At 41.8% G+C, this 19,149-nt stretch overlaps 1 protein-coding gene across 5 annotated transcripts; it reads left to right on the top strand.

The window, feature by feature from the left end:
• Window positions 1–695: 695 nt before the first annotated feature.
• sema6d (semaphorin 6D) lies at window positions 696–18,777 on the top strand. Of its 5 annotated transcripts, none has more exons than XM_065265038.2 (19): window positions 696–1,387; window positions 7,026–7,191; window positions 7,921–8,032; window positions 8,116–8,176; window positions 8,509–8,571; window positions 8,669–8,770; window positions 8,989–9,079; window positions 9,826–9,945; window positions 10,201–10,289; window positions 11,111–11,328; window positions 11,406–11,537; window positions 11,702–11,857; window positions 12,282–12,455; window positions 12,699–12,839; window positions 12,953–13,030; window positions 13,220–13,278; window positions 13,595–13,651; window positions 14,151–14,321; window positions 15,233–18,777. In XM_065265038.2, the coding sequence occupies exons 2-19, from the start codon at window positions 7,077–7,079 to the stop codon at window positions 16,522–16,524; spliced, it is 3,231 nt and encodes a 1,076-aa protein (XP_065121110.1). In that variant the 5' UTR covers window positions 696–1,387; window positions 7,026–7,076; the 3' UTR covers window positions 16,525–18,777. The 5 variants fall into 5 exon arrangements, with proteins under 5 accessions (XP_065121110.1, XP_065121111.1, XP_065121113.1 ...); XM_065265039.2 differs by having other exon boundaries at window positions 14,151–14,309; XM_065265041.2 differs by lacking the exon at window positions 14,151–14,321.
• The last annotated feature ends 372 nt before the right edge of the window (window positions 18,778–19,149 follow it).

Here is a 19,149-nt window from a genome sequence, read left to right on the forward strand (position 1 = left end):
TATGATAACGTTTAAACCATTTCATTTGTATAGACAGATGCACACAATAAACGTCTCACAGCTGTATTACTGGACAAATTAAGAGAGAATAGTCAAAGCACATCTAACTGAAAACAGTTCAGAAATGCTAAAAGTGCATGGGTGCACTGTGTCAAAATAAAGTCTTCACTTTCGCCTCAAACTAAAAGTCAAGATTTCCTTCCAAAAAGCACTTCTTAGGAGTGCGGTCCGTTGTCTTCCCTCCCAAAACAGTTCTGTGGAAAAGATTTAACAAGCGGCTTACTGAGCTGGGGGAAGGGTTTGGGAACGGAGAGGCGGGGGCCCTCAGGGTCACCAAAATGTGAGGTCCCATACGCACACACACAGGAGGTATACCAATAGCTTTATTGGCTTCATAAAAAGTGTTTACATTACAAAAAAATTCTTAAACATTACAGATATCTGTATCTATAACCGTATATGTATATATAAACAATATAAACGCAATAAAACTCTCACACTCTGCCTGGAGAAGTAAAAAAACAGCAGGGAAAGGGAAAGCAGCCAAAAAACACTTCTACACAGGCTTGAGTAAAGAGAGAGAGAGAGGGAGAGAGAGAGAGAGGGAGGGATAAAACAAGGGATTGGGGGGAGGGATCAGTATCCTATTGGTCTGCTGATGGATGGACTCGGGATGGATCGAGTTACACCATTTGCCGTGCATTAGTTTGTTTTCTCCGCGCTCAGCGTACCGAGAGAGACTTTAAGCTTGACTTGGAGTTTTTGCGATCCCAAATAGCGCATCGAAAATCGGGAATTCAAAGTTGAATTTCTAGCGCAAATGCGTCACGAGCGCATGAACCTGTGAAGATGATAAAGAAGAAAATAAGAGAGGATAGAAAAGATCTCAAAATCATCAGAAGTGCTCTGGGTGCCGAGCAAAAATAGAAGTGGAGCTATTTTTATTCACCCTGTTGCCTGTTCACACTGGAGCGGATCGTGGCTGCTTTTAAGTGAAGTGACGCGCGCGCTTAAAGTTCTTCATTTTGAGGACGCGAGCTCTTAAAGTGGGTTACTTATTAGTTGGTTTGTGTTGGTTTGGACAAGTGAATGACTGGGGGATGGTAGTAGTAGTGGAGGAGAGGGAGGGTCTTGGTGCTATTTGATCGGTGAGCTTTTGAAGATCACAAAGCTTTATCCCAAGGACGAGCTGGACGAGCCCGACGGGCTCTCGGAATTGTTTTGCGTGCTTCGGATCAAACAAACACATGGGGATCTTCTGGGTTTATGGACCGAGCTGCAGACATGCTTTCTGATCTGCATTGGATTTAATAAACGTGAATATATTGGAATATAACGCGAGGCTCGGGAGTATCGTAGTCTACATGCTCGTTTGGAAAACACTCAGGTAGGATTTACAGTAACCTCTCCTTTTACGCTCTTTTGTTGCGGAAATTTGTTGTTACATTGTTGAAGAGTAGCCTATACGAGCAGTTTCTTGTACCTGAGCTTTTTAAAAAGCTGTAAATTTAATGCAAAGTGATTGTATTGAGGACTATTGATGAAAAAAATTGTGCAATACTGTCACATTGTGTTGCTATATTTTTATTCCAACAAAAGGAAAAGCGAGGTTTTATAAATTGCTTGTATTATGTTTGTCTTTACAACGAATATGCATAACACAATTGATTTATACTACTGTAAAATAAACTGATTGTAGGACTTTGATTCACACTGGTATCGTTTCATTCCTTGCACTATCAGATGAAATAATTTATTTGGGATAATGCATGTACGACCCCTCCTGTCCCGTATTCAATGCCATTGAAGTTTAACGAGGAAGATGTAGTGTCACATTCATCTAACCTTTGCCTCGCATACTGGCAGTTGTTAAAACCGATACGATCTGATATGACAATAATAAACAGCTTACAATATAATAAAAGTTACATCTAAATGAAAAACGAGAGCTATCGGCTCTCAGCAGCAGGTTTAAAGAGAGAAAGTGAGTGAGACGTAGATTGTGTTGCTGTTGTTGTGTAAAGTGGGGTTTCGGTGGTCATGCATTAACAGAATCAATTTCCCAGCAAACCCATTACTGACCCAACACTCCTCTCACGGCTCTCTGTTGTCTTTATGCATTAACTGCCAACTCAAGAGATTCGCCACGGGTCCACGGTGAATGCACTGATTCAGGAACAGCGTTTAGCTCAGTTTCCGACACGTAGAAAGCGGTTTGTGTGAACGCTGCTCCACTCTCCGGTACGAGTGAGATTGTTAAGCGCGACTTTTGATGTGCGCTGCTATAAATGCACATTAATGTTTGTTTAGTCAACAGCAGGATGACTAAACTGATGCTGTCGAGGGGAGCAGCTGTTTTTGCACAACTGTCCAGTGTAAAATGCGTAATATTTTCTCGTTGGGGATGCAGGGGAGAGAAATGTTTTGTTCCAACAACGTTATTCACGTTTCTGTTATGGCAAACGTAGGCTATCTGTCGCGTTTACTGACATCATCAAGGGTCCAGTTATGTTTTGGGTAGGACTGGATGGTATTGTGTGGTTGTTCAATTATCGAAACGATCAAAGCCACGGTATTGTCGATGTGTACAGCAAACTGCTTTTAATATAAGTTGCACATAAGTAAAAAAAAACGTCAACGATTCTTAAAAGAAAAAACAACAACAACAGTGTTTGCCTTTTGTATCTGCTATTGTTGTTATGTCAAAACAGATAATACCAGTTCTGCCATTAACATAAAGGCAATTGTTGGTTGTCCTGTAAATCCGTTTGCAATAACAGTGTCCCAAAACTTTTATTGTCACCTTAGGATGTAGGTTGGCATGTACAGTAGTAGGCTAATTTCTTGTTTCTCTCATTGCTCCTGTATAGCTCCATGGTAGAGCATTGTGTTTGCAGCACGACAGGACATGGGTTTGAATCCACACTGGAAAAATCCTTGTTTCTGTAAAAATTCTGCAAAGTGGAGTAAATATTTACATGCAAATCAAAGCTCCATGTAAAGTGTCCCAATTTAATTGATTGAAACGGCGAATGTTAAAAAAAATTACAATTAATTTTGACTTTCTTGATTAGAAAGGAGTTGCTGTAAATAATATATAAAATAAAGCTGAATTAGCTTAACAACTTTATTTTTAGATTTCTAGTAACTTCTCACTGGTCAAGAAAGTTGAAATAAATTGTAAATTCAAAATTTTCATCATCAGTGGTTTTAATCAATTTAATTGGGACATCTCACATGGAACTTTGATTTGCATGTAAATATTTTTATAGGAACAAGGAATTTTTACAGTGCAGGAAATACACGTACTGATAAAAAATATATACCTTTCTGTATTAGAGCTGTTCGATACTGACCACAAAAAAACATTTCTGTAATTTGGGGCTGAATGGCAGGATACGATAAACATTGAATACATTTATGTGATGATGTGTGATGTCCCAATTACGTTTATTAAATACAACTGTACAACATGCACGCTGGCCAGAAAGCCTACGTCAGTGTACATTTTTGGCAGAACATCTGTTGCAAAAAAGGAGGCTCATATCAGACCCTACCAATATAGACGGTATTGTCTCATAACCATATCCCGCTGGGGAAAATCGCGATATTTTACTCGAGCCCGATATATCGCCCAGCCCTACCTTGTAATGCACTTTGTTGTTTTGGATAGAATTTTTCAAATGTAAATGGAAATAGGACTGGGCAAAATCATAATCACGGTTATTTTGATAAAAAAACATAATCTTGATTATTTTACATGATTACTCTGTGACTTTAAAAACATGCATTTATATAACCTTTTTATTAAGGAAGTGTCGCAATGGACTACACGTGTCAAAGCAGTAGTGCCTTTCAAACACATCGGTCCAGCAGCATACATTTTATATTTTAATCTATTAATTGCACAGCCCTAAATGGAAGTCGCATGTTTATATTCATTTGGATTTCATGGATGTGTGCAGTCAAATAAAGAGACTGAAGGTTTCAATCTGATGATCAGTGGCAGGATCTGATGATATCGGTGCAATACTATAAACAGAGACCGCAACGTTCTGCGGTCTCCCACGTTTCCTCTTATCTCAAGTGAACCTGTCAACCTTTCATTCAAGAAAGTCAGATAGGATCTACCTCCTCTGAAACTTCACCACGAAGTGCCTCAGAAGTATTTGTGTGCGTGTGGGTGTGTGAATGAAGCCCCTCACAACAGCTGGCCGTATTGTGTCCGGTGCAGCTCTGTTCCCTTCTGTTCAGCCCCGGTCAGGCCTGAGTAACTGATTTAACCTTTAATGCACAGAGGTCCCGGACCGCATGAGGTCTCTATTGTTCTCTTGAAACACACATCCGCACACACCTGCAGGAGACTGGGAGGGATCACAGGTGGGGCGGTTTTGTTATTGGTCGACGAGCAACAAGTTGTGACTTCTTGGCTCAGCTGTAATCCCACTGTAAACAGCTTTATGTTATGTGGGCGAGCTGTAATCTTTGCGTGCGAGTGTCTCTCTGAGTAGACTCACATCAGATGTGAAACAACACGTTAAAACTTTTTTTAAAGTTGTGAAATCCACAGATCTGGCTTTTTCAAGATCAGTTTATAGTAAGTGGGCGAAATGACCAAAATCTTATATCCCATAACTGTTAAGTGGCATTGTAGATCACATTAACTATATACGTTTTGAAGTTTACTTAATTGTGTTTATGTATGTAACATTAAGTAGACACAAACTAAAAGATACGATTTTGAATAGCAAATAAAATAGATTCAATAATAATCTGGCAATCGTAAACAACTGAATCCCTGTCGTCTTGGCCTGTTTAGGAAACATCCTGCTCTGTGTATTTGTATTCGCATTCAGTTTTTCCATATCTCTCACATGTAACCAACAAAAAGCTGTCCTGGCCTCTGATAGCTCTTGTAAAGACCTATGGTAAATACTGTCACACCGCCCAGACCTATCTGACAGCATCTATTTACTCATTTCCTCGCCCTCCTTTTCAGGCCTCGGGCAGAACCGCGGGCGTTTTGTCAAACAAAAGCAAGTTATGACATAATTCTGCCCTGTAAGAAAGCAGTAAGTGTTTGTCTCGTAAGGTAAACTAAAGCCGGCGCGCTTTCCTCGACGTCACCAAGTGTTTTTTTTTTTTGTTTGGCCCTTGTTGTCACATTTCCTGCAGCTGGGCAATGAGCGCTCACAGGCGGGCACAGGGTGGATCCGCTGCTGGAGGCAATCATGCTGGAACAGTTTGCCAACGCAAGCACCGTGCCAGCATCCCGGGAAAGCCGGCCAAAACATCAGTGATTGGGTCGCATTGAGAAAAGCTGTAATGGAAGTAGCCGCGGAGCGTGTTGCGTGACTAGCTGCCTCTCCCCTCGTAGGGCCTGTCCAGGCTTATACACCGGAGGGCAAGAATGGAAAACCAAACCGAGACGTTCAATAGAAAACATGTTGTGCTTGCCGTATATTGAAACGTAATTCAAGACGGCTGACCTTTGGGTGTCCTTTGTTTCTGTTTTGCATTAGGTTTCCCTTTTGCTCTCTCTACCCAATCCTGATGTTTTTCGTAACGCCAGAATTGCGGTATCATAACGCGTCTCCGAATCTCCCTGTGGTGTTTCTATGAATAATGATTAGGAATTTCTGTCTTTGGCTATGAATATATTCCAGGGTGCTGGTTATATCCCTCTTTAATTCCTTGTTTAATATAGAAGCAATGATACGGCACTGTGAAGATGTGTTTAGACCCTCAATGCCATATTAAACCAGGGCTCCTGTTGTACACATCACTTCCCAGCCGAGAGCCGTTCTTGCTGATGTGCGCACTCTTGCCTGAATCAAAGATGCACTCGGGAAAAGAAATTCATTATGATCGGCACATTTTTTTGACCCTTCGCCTTTGACATCTACAAAGTGTCCAAACATTAAAGCTTTTAATCTCTCAAGCGCACATGGCATATCAAACCCCATCTCACCTCAACCTGTCTTCTCATTGCTATTCCCAGTCTCGCTCTCTAATCTCATGACTCATTTAGTCTCATTTTGTCTCTTGTATATGATCTTGCATCTTTTTGAATCTCCTCTCATTGCTATTGCTTTCATATATTTTAGTCTCTCTTTTCAGTGTCGTCTGTTAATTCTCTTGCTTTTCCATATCTTTGCTATTGATCAACGCGGTAAGCAAATCTCGATTCATGGTGAGCAGAAATTACAATCCATTACGGCAACATAAAAGGCACATATTTCTTTCGGACCTGTGGGTTATATTTCACTTTGAGAACCTGCCCGTGCCACTTCTCGTTCATCTGATCAATAAAGAAGTGATCAGTCAAAAGCATTGATCAATAATAGCAGGGTGGTACAGGCAGCATACGCGGGAGCAGGTGTGCCGAACTGCTAATTGCAAAAACGTCAATACCGGATGCGTGCGTGTGTGGTGAGAATACGGTCGGGAAGTGCCTCTCTCGCACCGCCAGTCTGTTTGTTGTCTTCATGTAAATTGTTTATATCCGTTCAGGCTTTGCTGGCATGAATAATTTGTGGCTTTATAAATATTTGACTTTACACCGCTCATTAATATGCACAGATGATTGTCTCTCCCGGACACGACCCCAACCACAGCACGCAGACCTCTGGAAAATCGTTCTTTTTAAAAAATCGTCTTCTGATGCAGCAAATGCACTATGCTGATTTGCTCAACCCAAGTACGCGCACACAAACACCCTTTACGGCACGCACATAATAAAATAAATGTGTGAAACATGCATTAGCGGGAACGCCAGGAACAAGCTGATGGTGCGACATGGATTTCCGCTTTCCTGGTGTCTCACACTTTCGCTCTCCAACCCCTCATTGTCTGTTTTTTGACCTTCCTCGCACAGGCAGATTTTAAATCATGGGTATTGGCTGCCAAAGTGCATCACACACCAGTAATCTGTTGAGAGTGAACCTGCACAACAACACAAAATGAAGTAGTTATATGAGTCAAATGTTGACGTGTGTGTGTGTGTATATATGTGTTTGTTGCAGGTAACATCTACATTAGTGCAGTACAGAAGGTTTGTGCCCTCTGTGCCAGCAATGGGGTGGCGAGAACTAACAATTGACCTGCTGCTACTGCTAATGGTGGCGTCCCAAACGGAGGCCGTGAGCTTTCCAGAGGATAACATCCCGCTGGACATTGTGGATAGACACTGTAAGTTCCATGCATCTGCTGAATACAACATCTGGAGTATTGATAGGTCATGATGCAAAGATTAGTAGTTTTGCATTCCTTAAAAAGGCTAAAAGTGCTTTAAAAGGACACTAATTGTACCTGCTGTGTTTATTGTATTTTAAGAGTTTCGAATCACACGAATCTCAGCTTTCCAAAGATATGTGACATGTTTAGCTTTTTGTATGTCATTAAGTTTCCTGTCAAATAATGCATTGTTCCTTCTATGTTACATACTTTTAACCCATTAAAGGACGTACTGTTCGTTCCTGCATTGAGCATCTGCTATTGTATTTTTAATTATTGCATGGATATTAAGTTTTGTTTCATATTCTGTTGCTTTAAGTTCAGCTGTTTTCGAACGTGTTCATTACAAACACCCCTTAGGGGTAAACATCTGACCCTAAATCAGCATAATTATAATTGGCTTACTTGAAGCCAACTAGTGATCTCGCGATTATAAAAACAAGCTTCTGCACATCCCTCATCCGGAGACATGGCATTAGTTTTGCTGTGCTATGCGGTAAGAATCACCCCTGCTGACCATGCAGTCATTGGGCGTCGATGGAAAAGCTGGCGGTGTAATATTCATTACTTTAGCCAAGTCTTCCTTCAGGCCAGTTTAACATGCGGTTGTTATGGTCGATCAATACAGACATCGATCTCTGCTGACGCTAACACTGAATAACAGCGCGTGCCGTTGTTCTGCAGATGCAGGACAGTACCCGGTGTTTCGCGGACGCCCATCCGGAAACGAATCTCAGCACAGACTGGACTTTCAGCTGATGACCCAGATACACGATACGTTGTTCATCGCGGGCAGGTATGTCAGCACCGAATCAGGAGACCTTCAACTGTCTGACCCGTTTAATGTGTTAGTCTAAACTTGTTTTCTTTCTGTCACAGGGACCAGGTTTATTTAGTGAGCCTGAGAGAATCCTACAGGAACGAGATTATCCCGTACAGGGTGGGTTCACACGAAATCACTTTACGACTAAAACGATCTCTGTATAACATGTCGTAACCGGGCGTGACGCAATAAAGCGTGAGGCAGTAAATCCAAGCTCTTCACTTGAATTTTAAGCTTGCTGCGACTTGACGTTTTGTCTGCTAGGTTTTCATTACTGCTAAGTATCCCCACCCACTGTTAAATCTCATTATATGTAGTGATTTGCATATTTAAACCATTTTTTGTATATGATTTCTGTATCTGAGGACACGAAACACTCATGCATTGTGTTTGTTTAGGAGTTCAGTAATGTGTTAAAGAGTGTGTAACCGTTTTTGTGTGATTTGCAGAAGCTGACATGGCGGTCGGGGCAGGCCGACAGGGAGACGTGCGCCATGAAGGGAAAACACAGAGTGAGTCGTCCTCTTCATCATAAATCTGCCTTCGCTGTTTGTGTAGTGTTTACTGTACACAAGCTATCATAAATCTCACCATTCGATCTCCTTGCAGGACGAGTGCCATAATTTCATTAAAGTCCTGGTTCCAAGAAATGACGATCTGGTGTTCATCTGTGGGACAAATGGTTTCAACCCCATGTGCCGGTACTATAGGGTAAGTCACCATGTTTATGAGCGCTACGTGTCGGTCTGCATTTCTCTCTCTTTCTATTTCGCTATGACTCATGTCACACGTCCTCGTGTTTTCCAGAAGCCACGTTTATTTTGCTAATAAGTAACTTGTTAATAACAAGATTGGGAGCGGTTGTGTGGTTTTACAGTGCAGTGAAGATAAGGGCTCAGCATGTCTCTCTTTTTCCGTCTCTTGTTTAGTTGGACAACCTGGAGTTTGATGGGGAGGAGATCAGCGGGTTGGCCCGATGCCCGTTCGACGCCAAGCAGACGAACGTCGCGCTGTTTGCCGGTACGAGAGCTGTCAGGATAATGGGGATGATGAATAACTTTGCCATGAATTTTTAAGGTTTTGGATAAAATTAATGCTCCAATGAGAGCCGAGACTGATGTTACGCATAAATCAGCAGGGGAGCATGCTGTTTTCTTACCGGCTCTGTTGGTATACAGACAGGAACTGTACAACCTGGTGTGAATAAGTATAGTGTGAGGTCACGAATGCATTTGAATTAGTACGTCTTTTTTAGTGAAAATCTCTTAAACATCCTTAAATCAACATGCATTTATTATAAAATACACGTGTAAGATGTTCAGAGGTACAGTTATGTTATAAATTATGTGAAATTGCTTTTGTATAAACATCACTAAATTGAATCTATGTTAGGGTGACCATACGTGCCATTCTTCCCGGATGCGTTCTGGCCAGGATTTCGGTGCGTCTTCAGGAAGTGGTGTTTGTTGGCCATTCAATTAAAAACATGACATACAATCGTAGTTTCATTCTTACCTTAAAATGTAACGTTTTTTTCCGTAATAATAATAATCCTCTATGATGGATCCGGGCGACAAATACGACTTCCGGAAGATGCACCCGAAATCCTGGCCAGGATGCGTCCGGGAAGAATGGCACGAATGGTCACCATATCTATGTTTTGTGATATAGTTGTAAAAGTAAATTGGCCTACTGTGTTATGCTTGCTTATTTCCAAGTAGTTTGCATGTGTTTTTTTAAAAGCCATGTGTATTTGTGTTTCCTAGATGGCAAGCTGTATTCGGCTACAGTTGCTGACTTCCTGGCAAGCGACGCTGTCATTTATCGTAGCATGGGAGACGGTTCCGCCCTCCGCACCATTAAATACGACTCGAAGTGGTTAAAAGGTAAAAATTTGTCTTGTATATTCATATCGTGTGTTATGCTAGCTCTGCTAAACCCAGCAGATATTCTAACTATAACCCAAGTAGTGTCTCGGGGTCGTGAGAGCAGAAAATGGTGGGTGTTGATGTAAAATGCAACTTCCTGTAGAACAATCTAGGTCAATATTCAGCCACTGCACTCAGCCAACAAAAACGCATGAAAATTTAACTCGGAGGTCAGCGGTGGAGACGCTAATGCTTTTGTCCTCTGTTTCTCAGAGCCGCATTTCCTGCACGCTGTGGATTACGGAGATTACGTCTACTTCTTCTTCAGGGAAATCGCAGCCGAACACAACAACTTGGGAAAGGTATGACTCGCGATGTAACAACATGACAAACTAGAAGGAGAAATGCAATGTTTACAAAACCCCCTTTACAAAAGTACTAGTGGTGGTATGATAATTGCACACTACTGAATTGCCAAAAAGCAGGCTAAAGCACGCACATCAATTTAAATAGGGTGCTCGACAAAAAAAGCGTAGTAGTAATGATGCAAAGTCGGCATTTGGTGTTGCCGACTTTGCATCATTACACTACTGAATTGCACCATGGTGTTCGTGGTACTTTAAACCAATAGCATGCTTGTACAATAGTAAATATCTGCTGACAAAAAGTTGTCAACTTGTCAGGCTGAGAGACCAGCTTAACCAGCTTGAAGCAGCTGAGAGAGGCAAACTAATAATATAAAAACATGGTATTACCATGGTAATAAGTTTGAATTGCTTAACAAAGAGCAGTGTAGCAAATGTACACCTGCACTGTTGCATTTTTGTTTGGATTTGTGTAAATGTAATGCTTATAGGCTTTCATTCAGACTAAGCAATATAACCCTGAGGCATGATGGATCTCCCATTTGCCTTAGGACTTACCTGTATATCCACGGACTAATGAATATTTAACTTGAGTAAAAATTGCAATAAACACCTGCACTGTGAGGGTTTTACAGTAGTGAATTATTAAGCTGGTTACACTGTGCTAATTCAAGCCCTCAGGCACGTTGCGGTTTTGTTCTCTCTGATAGAAAGGACCGTTTCTGTCGTATATTTAGATTCCTCCGGCTGCCGAGAGTAGAGATGTATTATTTAGAGTGGGATGCTGAGTTTTTCTCACCGTTTCACTTTCTCTGCAGGCGGTTTATTCCAGAGTGGCTCGGATCTGTAAAAACGACATGGGAGGGTCTCAACGGGTGCTGGAAAAACACTGGACGACTTTTGTCAAGGCCCGTCTGAACTGTTCCGTTCCCGGAGAATCGTTTTTCTACTTCGACGTCCTCCAGGCCATTACAGACATCATCGACATCAACGGAGTGCCTTCGGTGGTTGGAGTTTTTACCACTCAGCTGAACAGGTGAAGACCCTTTCTACAAATCTCTTTGATTGAAATGCACTGAATAGATCTAACATCGGGGTTGATGCTTTATTTAGTATCCCAGGCTCAGCGGTGTGCGCGTTTTCGATGGCTGACATCGAGAGCGTCTTCCGTGGCCGATTCAAGGAGCAAAAGACGGCCGATTCGGTCTGGACTCCTTTTCCTGAGGAGAAGCTGCCAAAACCCAGGTTGGTGCATGATATCGAGATTAATAATTAACAAGTGATAATTGGACATGATGCATATTTAACCTGCGGTGCAGTGGCCATATGGAGGCTGGTATAGATTTACAGACATGTGGCACATGACTTTTTCTTCAACCGGAACTGAATGTTTATATGTGTTTGTGTAGACCTGGCTGCTGTGCGGGACACGGTTCAGCAGAGTCGTACAAAAGCTCCATCGAGTTTCCAGACGAGACCCTTCAGTTTATCAAGTCACACCCACTCATGGACGCCTCTGTCCCCTCCATCGGAGACGAACCGTGGTTCACCAAAACAAGAGTCAGGTACAGACGCCGGGCAGAATGCCACTTTTCCGCCTTGTCTTACATTTACAACGTTTTATTCAGACTCATAAACCGCTGGTTCACATCTGCTGGGCCGCTGTTTAGTTTTGATTTAAAAACCTAACACACAGTTTCGATTGTTTTAGGGTGCAGTTCATGGAAATTTCTGAATAAGACATTATTGTTTACTTTTGTCTCATGTAAAATCTGGGATTTATAGCTAACAGTTCTAATTAAATTTATTAAGAACATCAACTCTATAAAATCAAAAGTTTGTGTTGGTTTAATGTTCTCAAACAGATACTGGCACACCTTATTTAACCGCTTTCAGCATGTTTAGTCTTGCATCGGTTTTATTTGCTGTAATACAGACTGTTCTCTGAAAAGCAGCCCACATTCAGATGTTTTTCCTTCTTATCCGTAGGTACAGACTGACGGCACTTGCTGTCGACAACACGGCAGGACCCCATAAGAACTACACAGTAGTTTTCATAGGCTCAGAAGCTGGCATCGTGCTCAAAGTTCTGGCCAAAACGTCCCCTTTGTCTTTGAATGACAGTGTCCTGCTTGAGGAGATTGATGTCTTTAACCAAGCCAAGTATGTTCTCATCTTATGATTGTCTTAGATTTCACTCTCATATATGGAATTATCTAATAGTGGGATACGAGTTATCAAACTAAGTTTGGGAACCTTTCACATGAGGGATAGATTAGATAAGTCAAATCCTTTCACTTTCCCACTACAGTGTGTGTTTCTCTTAATGAGTGACGGGTAGATCTGATAACGTGTGATTATCTCTTCTTCAATGTCCTCACTTCTTACGCTCCGCTTCTCTCCCAGGTGTTTATCCAACAACGAGGACGACCGGAGAATTCTGTCATTCCACCTGGATAAAGATTCTCACACGCTTTATGTGGCCTTTTCCAGCTGTGTGGTCCGGATACCACTCAGTCGCTGCAAGCGGCACACTTCATGTCAGAAGTGAGTCAACGTGCAACTACACAATACTATATTTATGACATCACCAGATTGCCCTTTAGCTCAGTCTGTTAGTTTTGTGTGCTTTATTGGTAAATGCCTGTTGTGTTTTGCAGGTCTTGCATTGCTTCCAGAGATCCATATTGCGGGTGGATGTCTAATGGAGCTTGTGACCGCATTCCTGCGTCTATGCAGTAAGTATAAATGCAGAATGCATTTTTTATTCACACAATTAAACTATTTTATAGAAAATGCCAGTTGCATATTCAAACTAAGAATGCAATTTAAAATCAGAAAGGAAACAGATATTGTCTATTTAAGGTTTAAAAATGACTTTTGTACTGTACGAAAGTTTACAAAATCTTTGTCTCCTTATTTTACAGAAGTGGTTACGAACAAGATGTTGAATACGGCAACACTGTACACCTCGGCGACTGTCATGGTGAGCTTGTCTACATGTCTCCTTTCAGATGCAGCATTGTCTAATAGTTTTCACATCAGTAACCCTGAGAATTAACACACATCACACAAACATCAAACTAATTTCATGTGTCTCACACTCAAAACACACAAACAAGCACAAGCAAACACACTGCGTAAATCTGAACATTATAGAAACACCTGCAACTAAGACATCTTTAACCAGAGGGAAATGAACACCTCGATTTTACTTTGTAGTTTATTAAAAGAAGCTTTAGAGGTTTTTATAATTTCAGACTTTATTTTATGCTGATTTCCTGTTCCTTTAATTCCTTTAGAATTTTTGGCCACTACATCAGCGCCAGATTTCAAATCATATGGCGACCCAACCTCTGGTTAGTTTCCTGTACTGCACTGACTTCCTTCTCTAGTTCAACATTCTCCAAATCTCCCTCTCTTTTCTCCTTCACTGCTGCTACCTATCATAAAGCCGCTTCTCAGCATAGCATCCTCATCATCATTAGGAAAGGCGCCCGTTCTCTCCGCACCAGCCTGCCGATCATCCCATCTTTCCATCCATTCTTTCTTTCTTTCTTTCTCTTCCTGCATGGATACATGCTGCCTCTGCTTTATCATCTCCCTGGACTGTATTGTCATCTCCTAAATCCACATAGACTTAGTCTTCATCCTTTCCCCCCTCTCAGGCTGAAATTTTGCTTACCTGAGACGCTGTACAGCCATTACCCCCCCGTAATGGTCCAAAACGTCAGCTCCAGTCTTTAATGTCTAAATGTTGTGAATGGTATATAAACTGACTCGGTATGCACTAACCCCCGATCGTTTCGCTGAACCCATCATGGGCTCCGATTCTTAACAGTTTGTTTGTCGCCACAGACATGGAGTTGCCATCTTCGTCAGTCAGTGTGCCCGTGACCCCTGAACCCATACAATCACCCCAAACCATCCCCAATCAGACTACCCAACACTTTGGCTCACGGAAATTTGTGCTCCACGATGACCCAGCCACTTCACATTCTGTTGAGCCTTTCCCAGGTGTGCTGGAGGGTAAGGCCTTGAGCAGTGCTGCATGGAATTCTGGGTAATAGCTGCTATTAGCACTCCTAATCATCTGAGACAGTGTATGTATGTCTCTGATAGCAACCCATTGCTCAACTGAATCGCACTATAAGCAATTCTGCAGTCAGTCGCACTACATTAGCAGAGAATACTTTTTTCAGGTCAGCATAATGTCTTGTTTTTATTTTACAAGCATATTGAGATGATGCAAGCAGCTATACTCAGAATCCATCAGCGTTTAAAGCAATTTATTTTTATTTATTTGGTCTTTTATGTTACTCTTTGTTTCCCCTCTTTAATTTTAGTTGCTGTATATTTTGGTTAAATGCATTTTTCTGTGAGATTTTTCTTCAACCTGTCTGAAAACATTCAGCTACATCTTTATCTTTTTGGTTTAAACTATTTCTTTCACCTTTTCTTTCTCCATGCGTTGTTTTGGGTTTTAGGAACTCTTTCAAAGGCCTTGCCACTAAGCAACACTTTTAAACACCTCTCAAGCAGAATCAACTAACTTTTTCGAATATCTGTAGATACTAATACAACTCACCATTGGGTATTATACAAAGACTGCGGGCTTAATTCTCTTTGAGAGAGAGATCTCATTTAAAACGACAACATACTAACTCACTTGCTACTGTAACCCACTTACAATAAAATGTTTCCCCACACTTTTTATTCTAATACAAATACTAATTCGCCTCCTTTACTAATACAATTCCAGCATACTAAAACACTGAATCTCTTGCCGATTGGTAATGTTATTTTGCAAATAATATTTAAACGCTGTAAATGTTTAAATACCTTTAGGGGGGAAAGGACCTCCTGCCTTAAAAGACAGTTGTTGAGTTGCCAAGTGTGCTAGTAAGTTTTAACAAGTTGTTTGGCTGTCTGTGTTGCAGGTGTGTGGGAAATTCAAGCAGGTGAATCTAACCAGATGGTACACATGAACATCCTCATCACCTGCGTGTTTGGTGCATTCCTGCTGGGTGCATCCATCGCCGGTATGGTTGTTTACTGCTATAGGGATGCCTTCCTGCGTGCTCCACGCAAGATGCAGAAAGATGCTGAGTCTGCCCAGTCTTGCACTGACTCCACTGGAAGCTTTGCTAAGCTTAATGGCTTGTTTGACAGTCCTGTAAAAGAGTACCAACCCAATATGGATTCTCCCAAACTCTACACCAACCTGCTGAGCAATGGCAGGGAAATGCCAACAACTGCAGACACCAAGACAATGCTCCTGAGTGCACAGCCACCGGAACTAGCAGCATTACCTACACCCGAGTCCACACCTGTGTTGCAACAAAAGAACCTTCCGCCAATAAAGAACCAGTGGGAGAGAGCTCATGGAAAGCCAAGTGGCTGCCGCAAAGATGTGCCACCCAAAAGCCCACAATACTTCCCCTCCAGTCCACCTCCCCATTGTCCTATTGGCAGCACCCACATTCCCAGTGCTGTGGTACTGCCGAATGCAACACATGAGCACAGGGGCTCTTTCAGCATCCCTGAAGGCACTCGAGCTGAGAAAAAGATCCAGAGTGGCGATCAACATGGGTCCAAATCAGGCCGCAAAGACCAGCGGCGCACCGTTGATGCCAGAAACACGTTAAACGACATCTTGAAGCACCTCAATGAGGGCAACCCCCAGGCCATTATGGTGGAGGTGCCCAAGTCCCATCAGCACCTGATGTTGGAACCCATTGTGAGCCCTACAGAAATTCCACCCAAAGTCCCAAGCCGAGAGGCCTCGTTGTACTCTCCCTCTTCTTCTCTACCCAGAAATAGTCCAACCAAGAGACTGGATGTGCCGTCTACACCGACGTCTCCCACTGGTCAGATGGGAACTCTTGAGAGACAGCGGTACCATCGCAGCTCTTCCCAACGACACTCTATATCTTCTCCACCCAAAGGGCTGCACTCACCAAGTGGGGCCATTGTGTCCCGACAACCCAGTCTGAATAGAGGTGGGTACATGCCTCAAACCCCTACCCCACCCACCAGACAAGACTCTCACGGGGTTCCAATGGCTATGACGCCAACTGTATCCCGGCAAAACAGCTACAGTGGATATGGATCTTTACCCCGGACGTCCATTAAACGGACACCGTCGTTAAAGCCTGACGTGCCCCCAAAACCCAACGGCTTTGCGCCGCAGACTGCACAAATGAGGCCAGTGAACAAATATAGTTACTGAGGTGCTCAGTGGAATTTTACTCCATGAATGGACAGTGGGAGTAAAAGGCTTTGGCCTGCAGAGATATGGCACGACTGTCTCGATTTCCTTCAAAGGGAAAGAATCAATGGCCAGAGTTTCTGCTTCAAGTTGTTCGGTTCATTTTTAACGACTTTGTCCCGTTACACTTGAGTGGCAAGTGATGGATTCTGATCTTTAAGGCGGCAGGGACGCCTAAGGTCATAGGTCACAGCCGACATGCAGTGCAAAGCAGCTGCCTAGTTTCTGTGGCGATCGGGCAGCGAATGCTCCGCCATGCACTGTTCTCCCAGTCAATGTGAAGTGTGAAATCACAGGAAACATGGCTGTATCTGTCAGACTGTTTGGGAAATATAATATTCTTGCAAGGATGTTTCTTCGAAAGACAGATTGTATGAAAGTGATGTATCGCGTGCTGTGTGTCTGTGTTTGATTAGTCGTTGGGGCTAACCAGTGTGCATTGTCCATGTTTGTTCAGTAAACTGAGAACAAGCTTGAGTCGTACAACTAAACCCCATGTAAGGGTACATTAACATCAGATGTTAATTTATCATTTCTGCGTGCAAAAGAAATGTCCAGGGCTACTACCTGGACAACTGAATTTAAAAATCATAAGGGGAAAAGTGCCCTCAACCTTTGTGCTGCTAAGTGTAGACGAAATGACGATGTTTAACTGACTCCAGTTTGACGGTCCATGCAGCAGTTTGGGAGGTCAAGCCGTGTCAAGCTTTTAAACCCGTGGGCTCAGCACAGGATCATGCCGGTCAACTGTAGAGTGTTCTGTTTGGTCATTTTTGGACCTAGAGAAACACAGCAAATCCTCTAATCTCATAAAGTCATCTTTTAGCTGTGACATAAGGCAGATTATTGATCAACCTCTCTCCTTTCCAACATGACAAGCCTTGCTGTTGGGTCCATGATGTTCTGTCTCTAATATTTTTATGCAAATTCATTGCAGCTTACACCATTTCATAGAGGTTGTTTGTTTTGGGGAAAGTATTATATAAAAAGTCCTGCACATTCTTTACTGTAAACACGTCCTTGGAGTAAAACCCGAACCTCATGTATAATCAGTTTACAAACCTTATCTAAGAATTGCGCTCCACTGTGATGGTCTACATGCTTGTTTTAATGAATAAAGGCCTCAATTCTGTTGAAACATATACAGTAATTGTACTAATAATCACTGCAGTACCTACCAGTGTATCTTGCCGAATTGTGCCAGTGAACATTCTTGAAAATTTCCACACTTCGATGTGTATTTACAAGTCAAGTTTAGCCAGATCAGTGTATTTGTGTGCCTTATTAAAGCCATGAGCGTTTGGTTTTGGACATTTCATTGCAACCATTAAACAAATGATTTTTGAGCAAGGATGCAACCAAATATTTTATATAAGGATGACCAAAGTTAAAAAAAATCTAAGACTGTGTCATGTAAAAACCCACATGGATCGACGCCTAATCTGAATATTTGGGCGAGTGGAAACATCTGACCCACACACTAGTGTTGTTTTTAGAGAAGTGGAAGTTTTAGAGAGGGAATTAAATTGAAACAAAGGTTATGATAATTACTTTGCTGTATTGCCATTATGCGTATGCGTTTCTGGAAGGTGCTAATTTGCGATAATGGGATGCCATGTAATGAATGTATTATGCTTCTAAAATTTACACCAGCTGATTCTCAGCTCACATTATTCCTGAACATTTCACGGGAGTCAAATTAAGATGATTTTAGAAAGGATCATCTACGATTAGAGTCTTGCCGTTTGTTTTATAATTACTTGGGGATTTCAGTATATTGAGATGAGATTTTCCTGTTTAAGCCCAAAGCTCCAGATTTGTTTACATGTTTTGATTGTATTTGAGCGTTTGAGCTGACGCCTTCTAAAGATCGGTTTTATTAAAGGAGAGAGAGTTGATCCTGTTCCTTGGTTCAAGTTGTCCTGTGTTGAGCTGCCTTGTATATTGCAATATGAATTCAAGTCTTTTAACGTTCAGTCGATACTTTGTGTGCAAAGAAACCAGACTGGTCTACCTTTTCATTTGAATACTGTGCAAGCGTTGGCAGTCGGACTACAGCTTTTTCTTTTTTTTTTCAGAATATTTTAATGTGTAGATATTGTAAAGCTGTACTGTGAAAGTGTAAATAATTACAAGTCATTGTTTAAGAATATTTTTGTTGACTTTTTTTAACACGGCATGTATAGTTGAAATAAAATATTACTGCACAGATCATTTTCAGAATCTCATTTTTGTTAATGGAAAATATGATTTGGTGTTGGAGACTTGTCAGATGGTTTAAACCCTGTATTATGTTTTTCCTTAAAACACAAGAGATTTTATGTAGAATAATAGAGCTTTTGTTTTCCATACAAAGAAAGTGGATGTTGATTCATTCTGCCAAGATTCAAGATCAAAATGACTATTAAAGTAGTCCTTTTGACTTTTATATGCATATGCAAGCCTAGCCATGAGATAGCTTTTGTTTGCCTGCGCTTAAGTTTTCAAATCTGAAGTCGGTGAACTGCACTTGTTTTGACATGAAGGATTTGAGTTTAAGTCCAGTTTGGACCATCTCTAATCCAATTCCACTTTTATCTCTCCCTT

This window comes from Paramisgurnus dabryanus, chromosome 9 (genome assembly GCF_030506205.2).
Source record: "Paramisgurnus dabryanus chromosome 9, PD_genome_1.1, whole genome shotgun sequence".
Classification (NCBI taxonomy): domain Eukaryota; kingdom Metazoa; phylum Chordata; class Actinopteri; order Cypriniformes; family Cobitidae; genus Paramisgurnus; species Paramisgurnus dabryanus.

Bases quoted from the DNA above. Each gene is read 5' to 3' on its own strand.
- sema6d (XM_065265038.2), top strand. From the start codon at position 7,077: ATGGGGTGGCGAGAACTAACAATTGACCTGCTGCTACTGCTAATGGTG. The intron at 8,771-8,988 runs GTAAGTCACCAT...TCTCTTGTTTAG, and splicing joins CCATGTGCCGGTACTATAGG to TTGGACAACCTGGAGTTTGA. The intron at 13,652-14,150 runs GTTAGTTTCCTG...TTGTCGCCACAG, and splicing joins ATATGGCGACCCAACCTCTG to ACATGGAGTTGCCATCTTCG.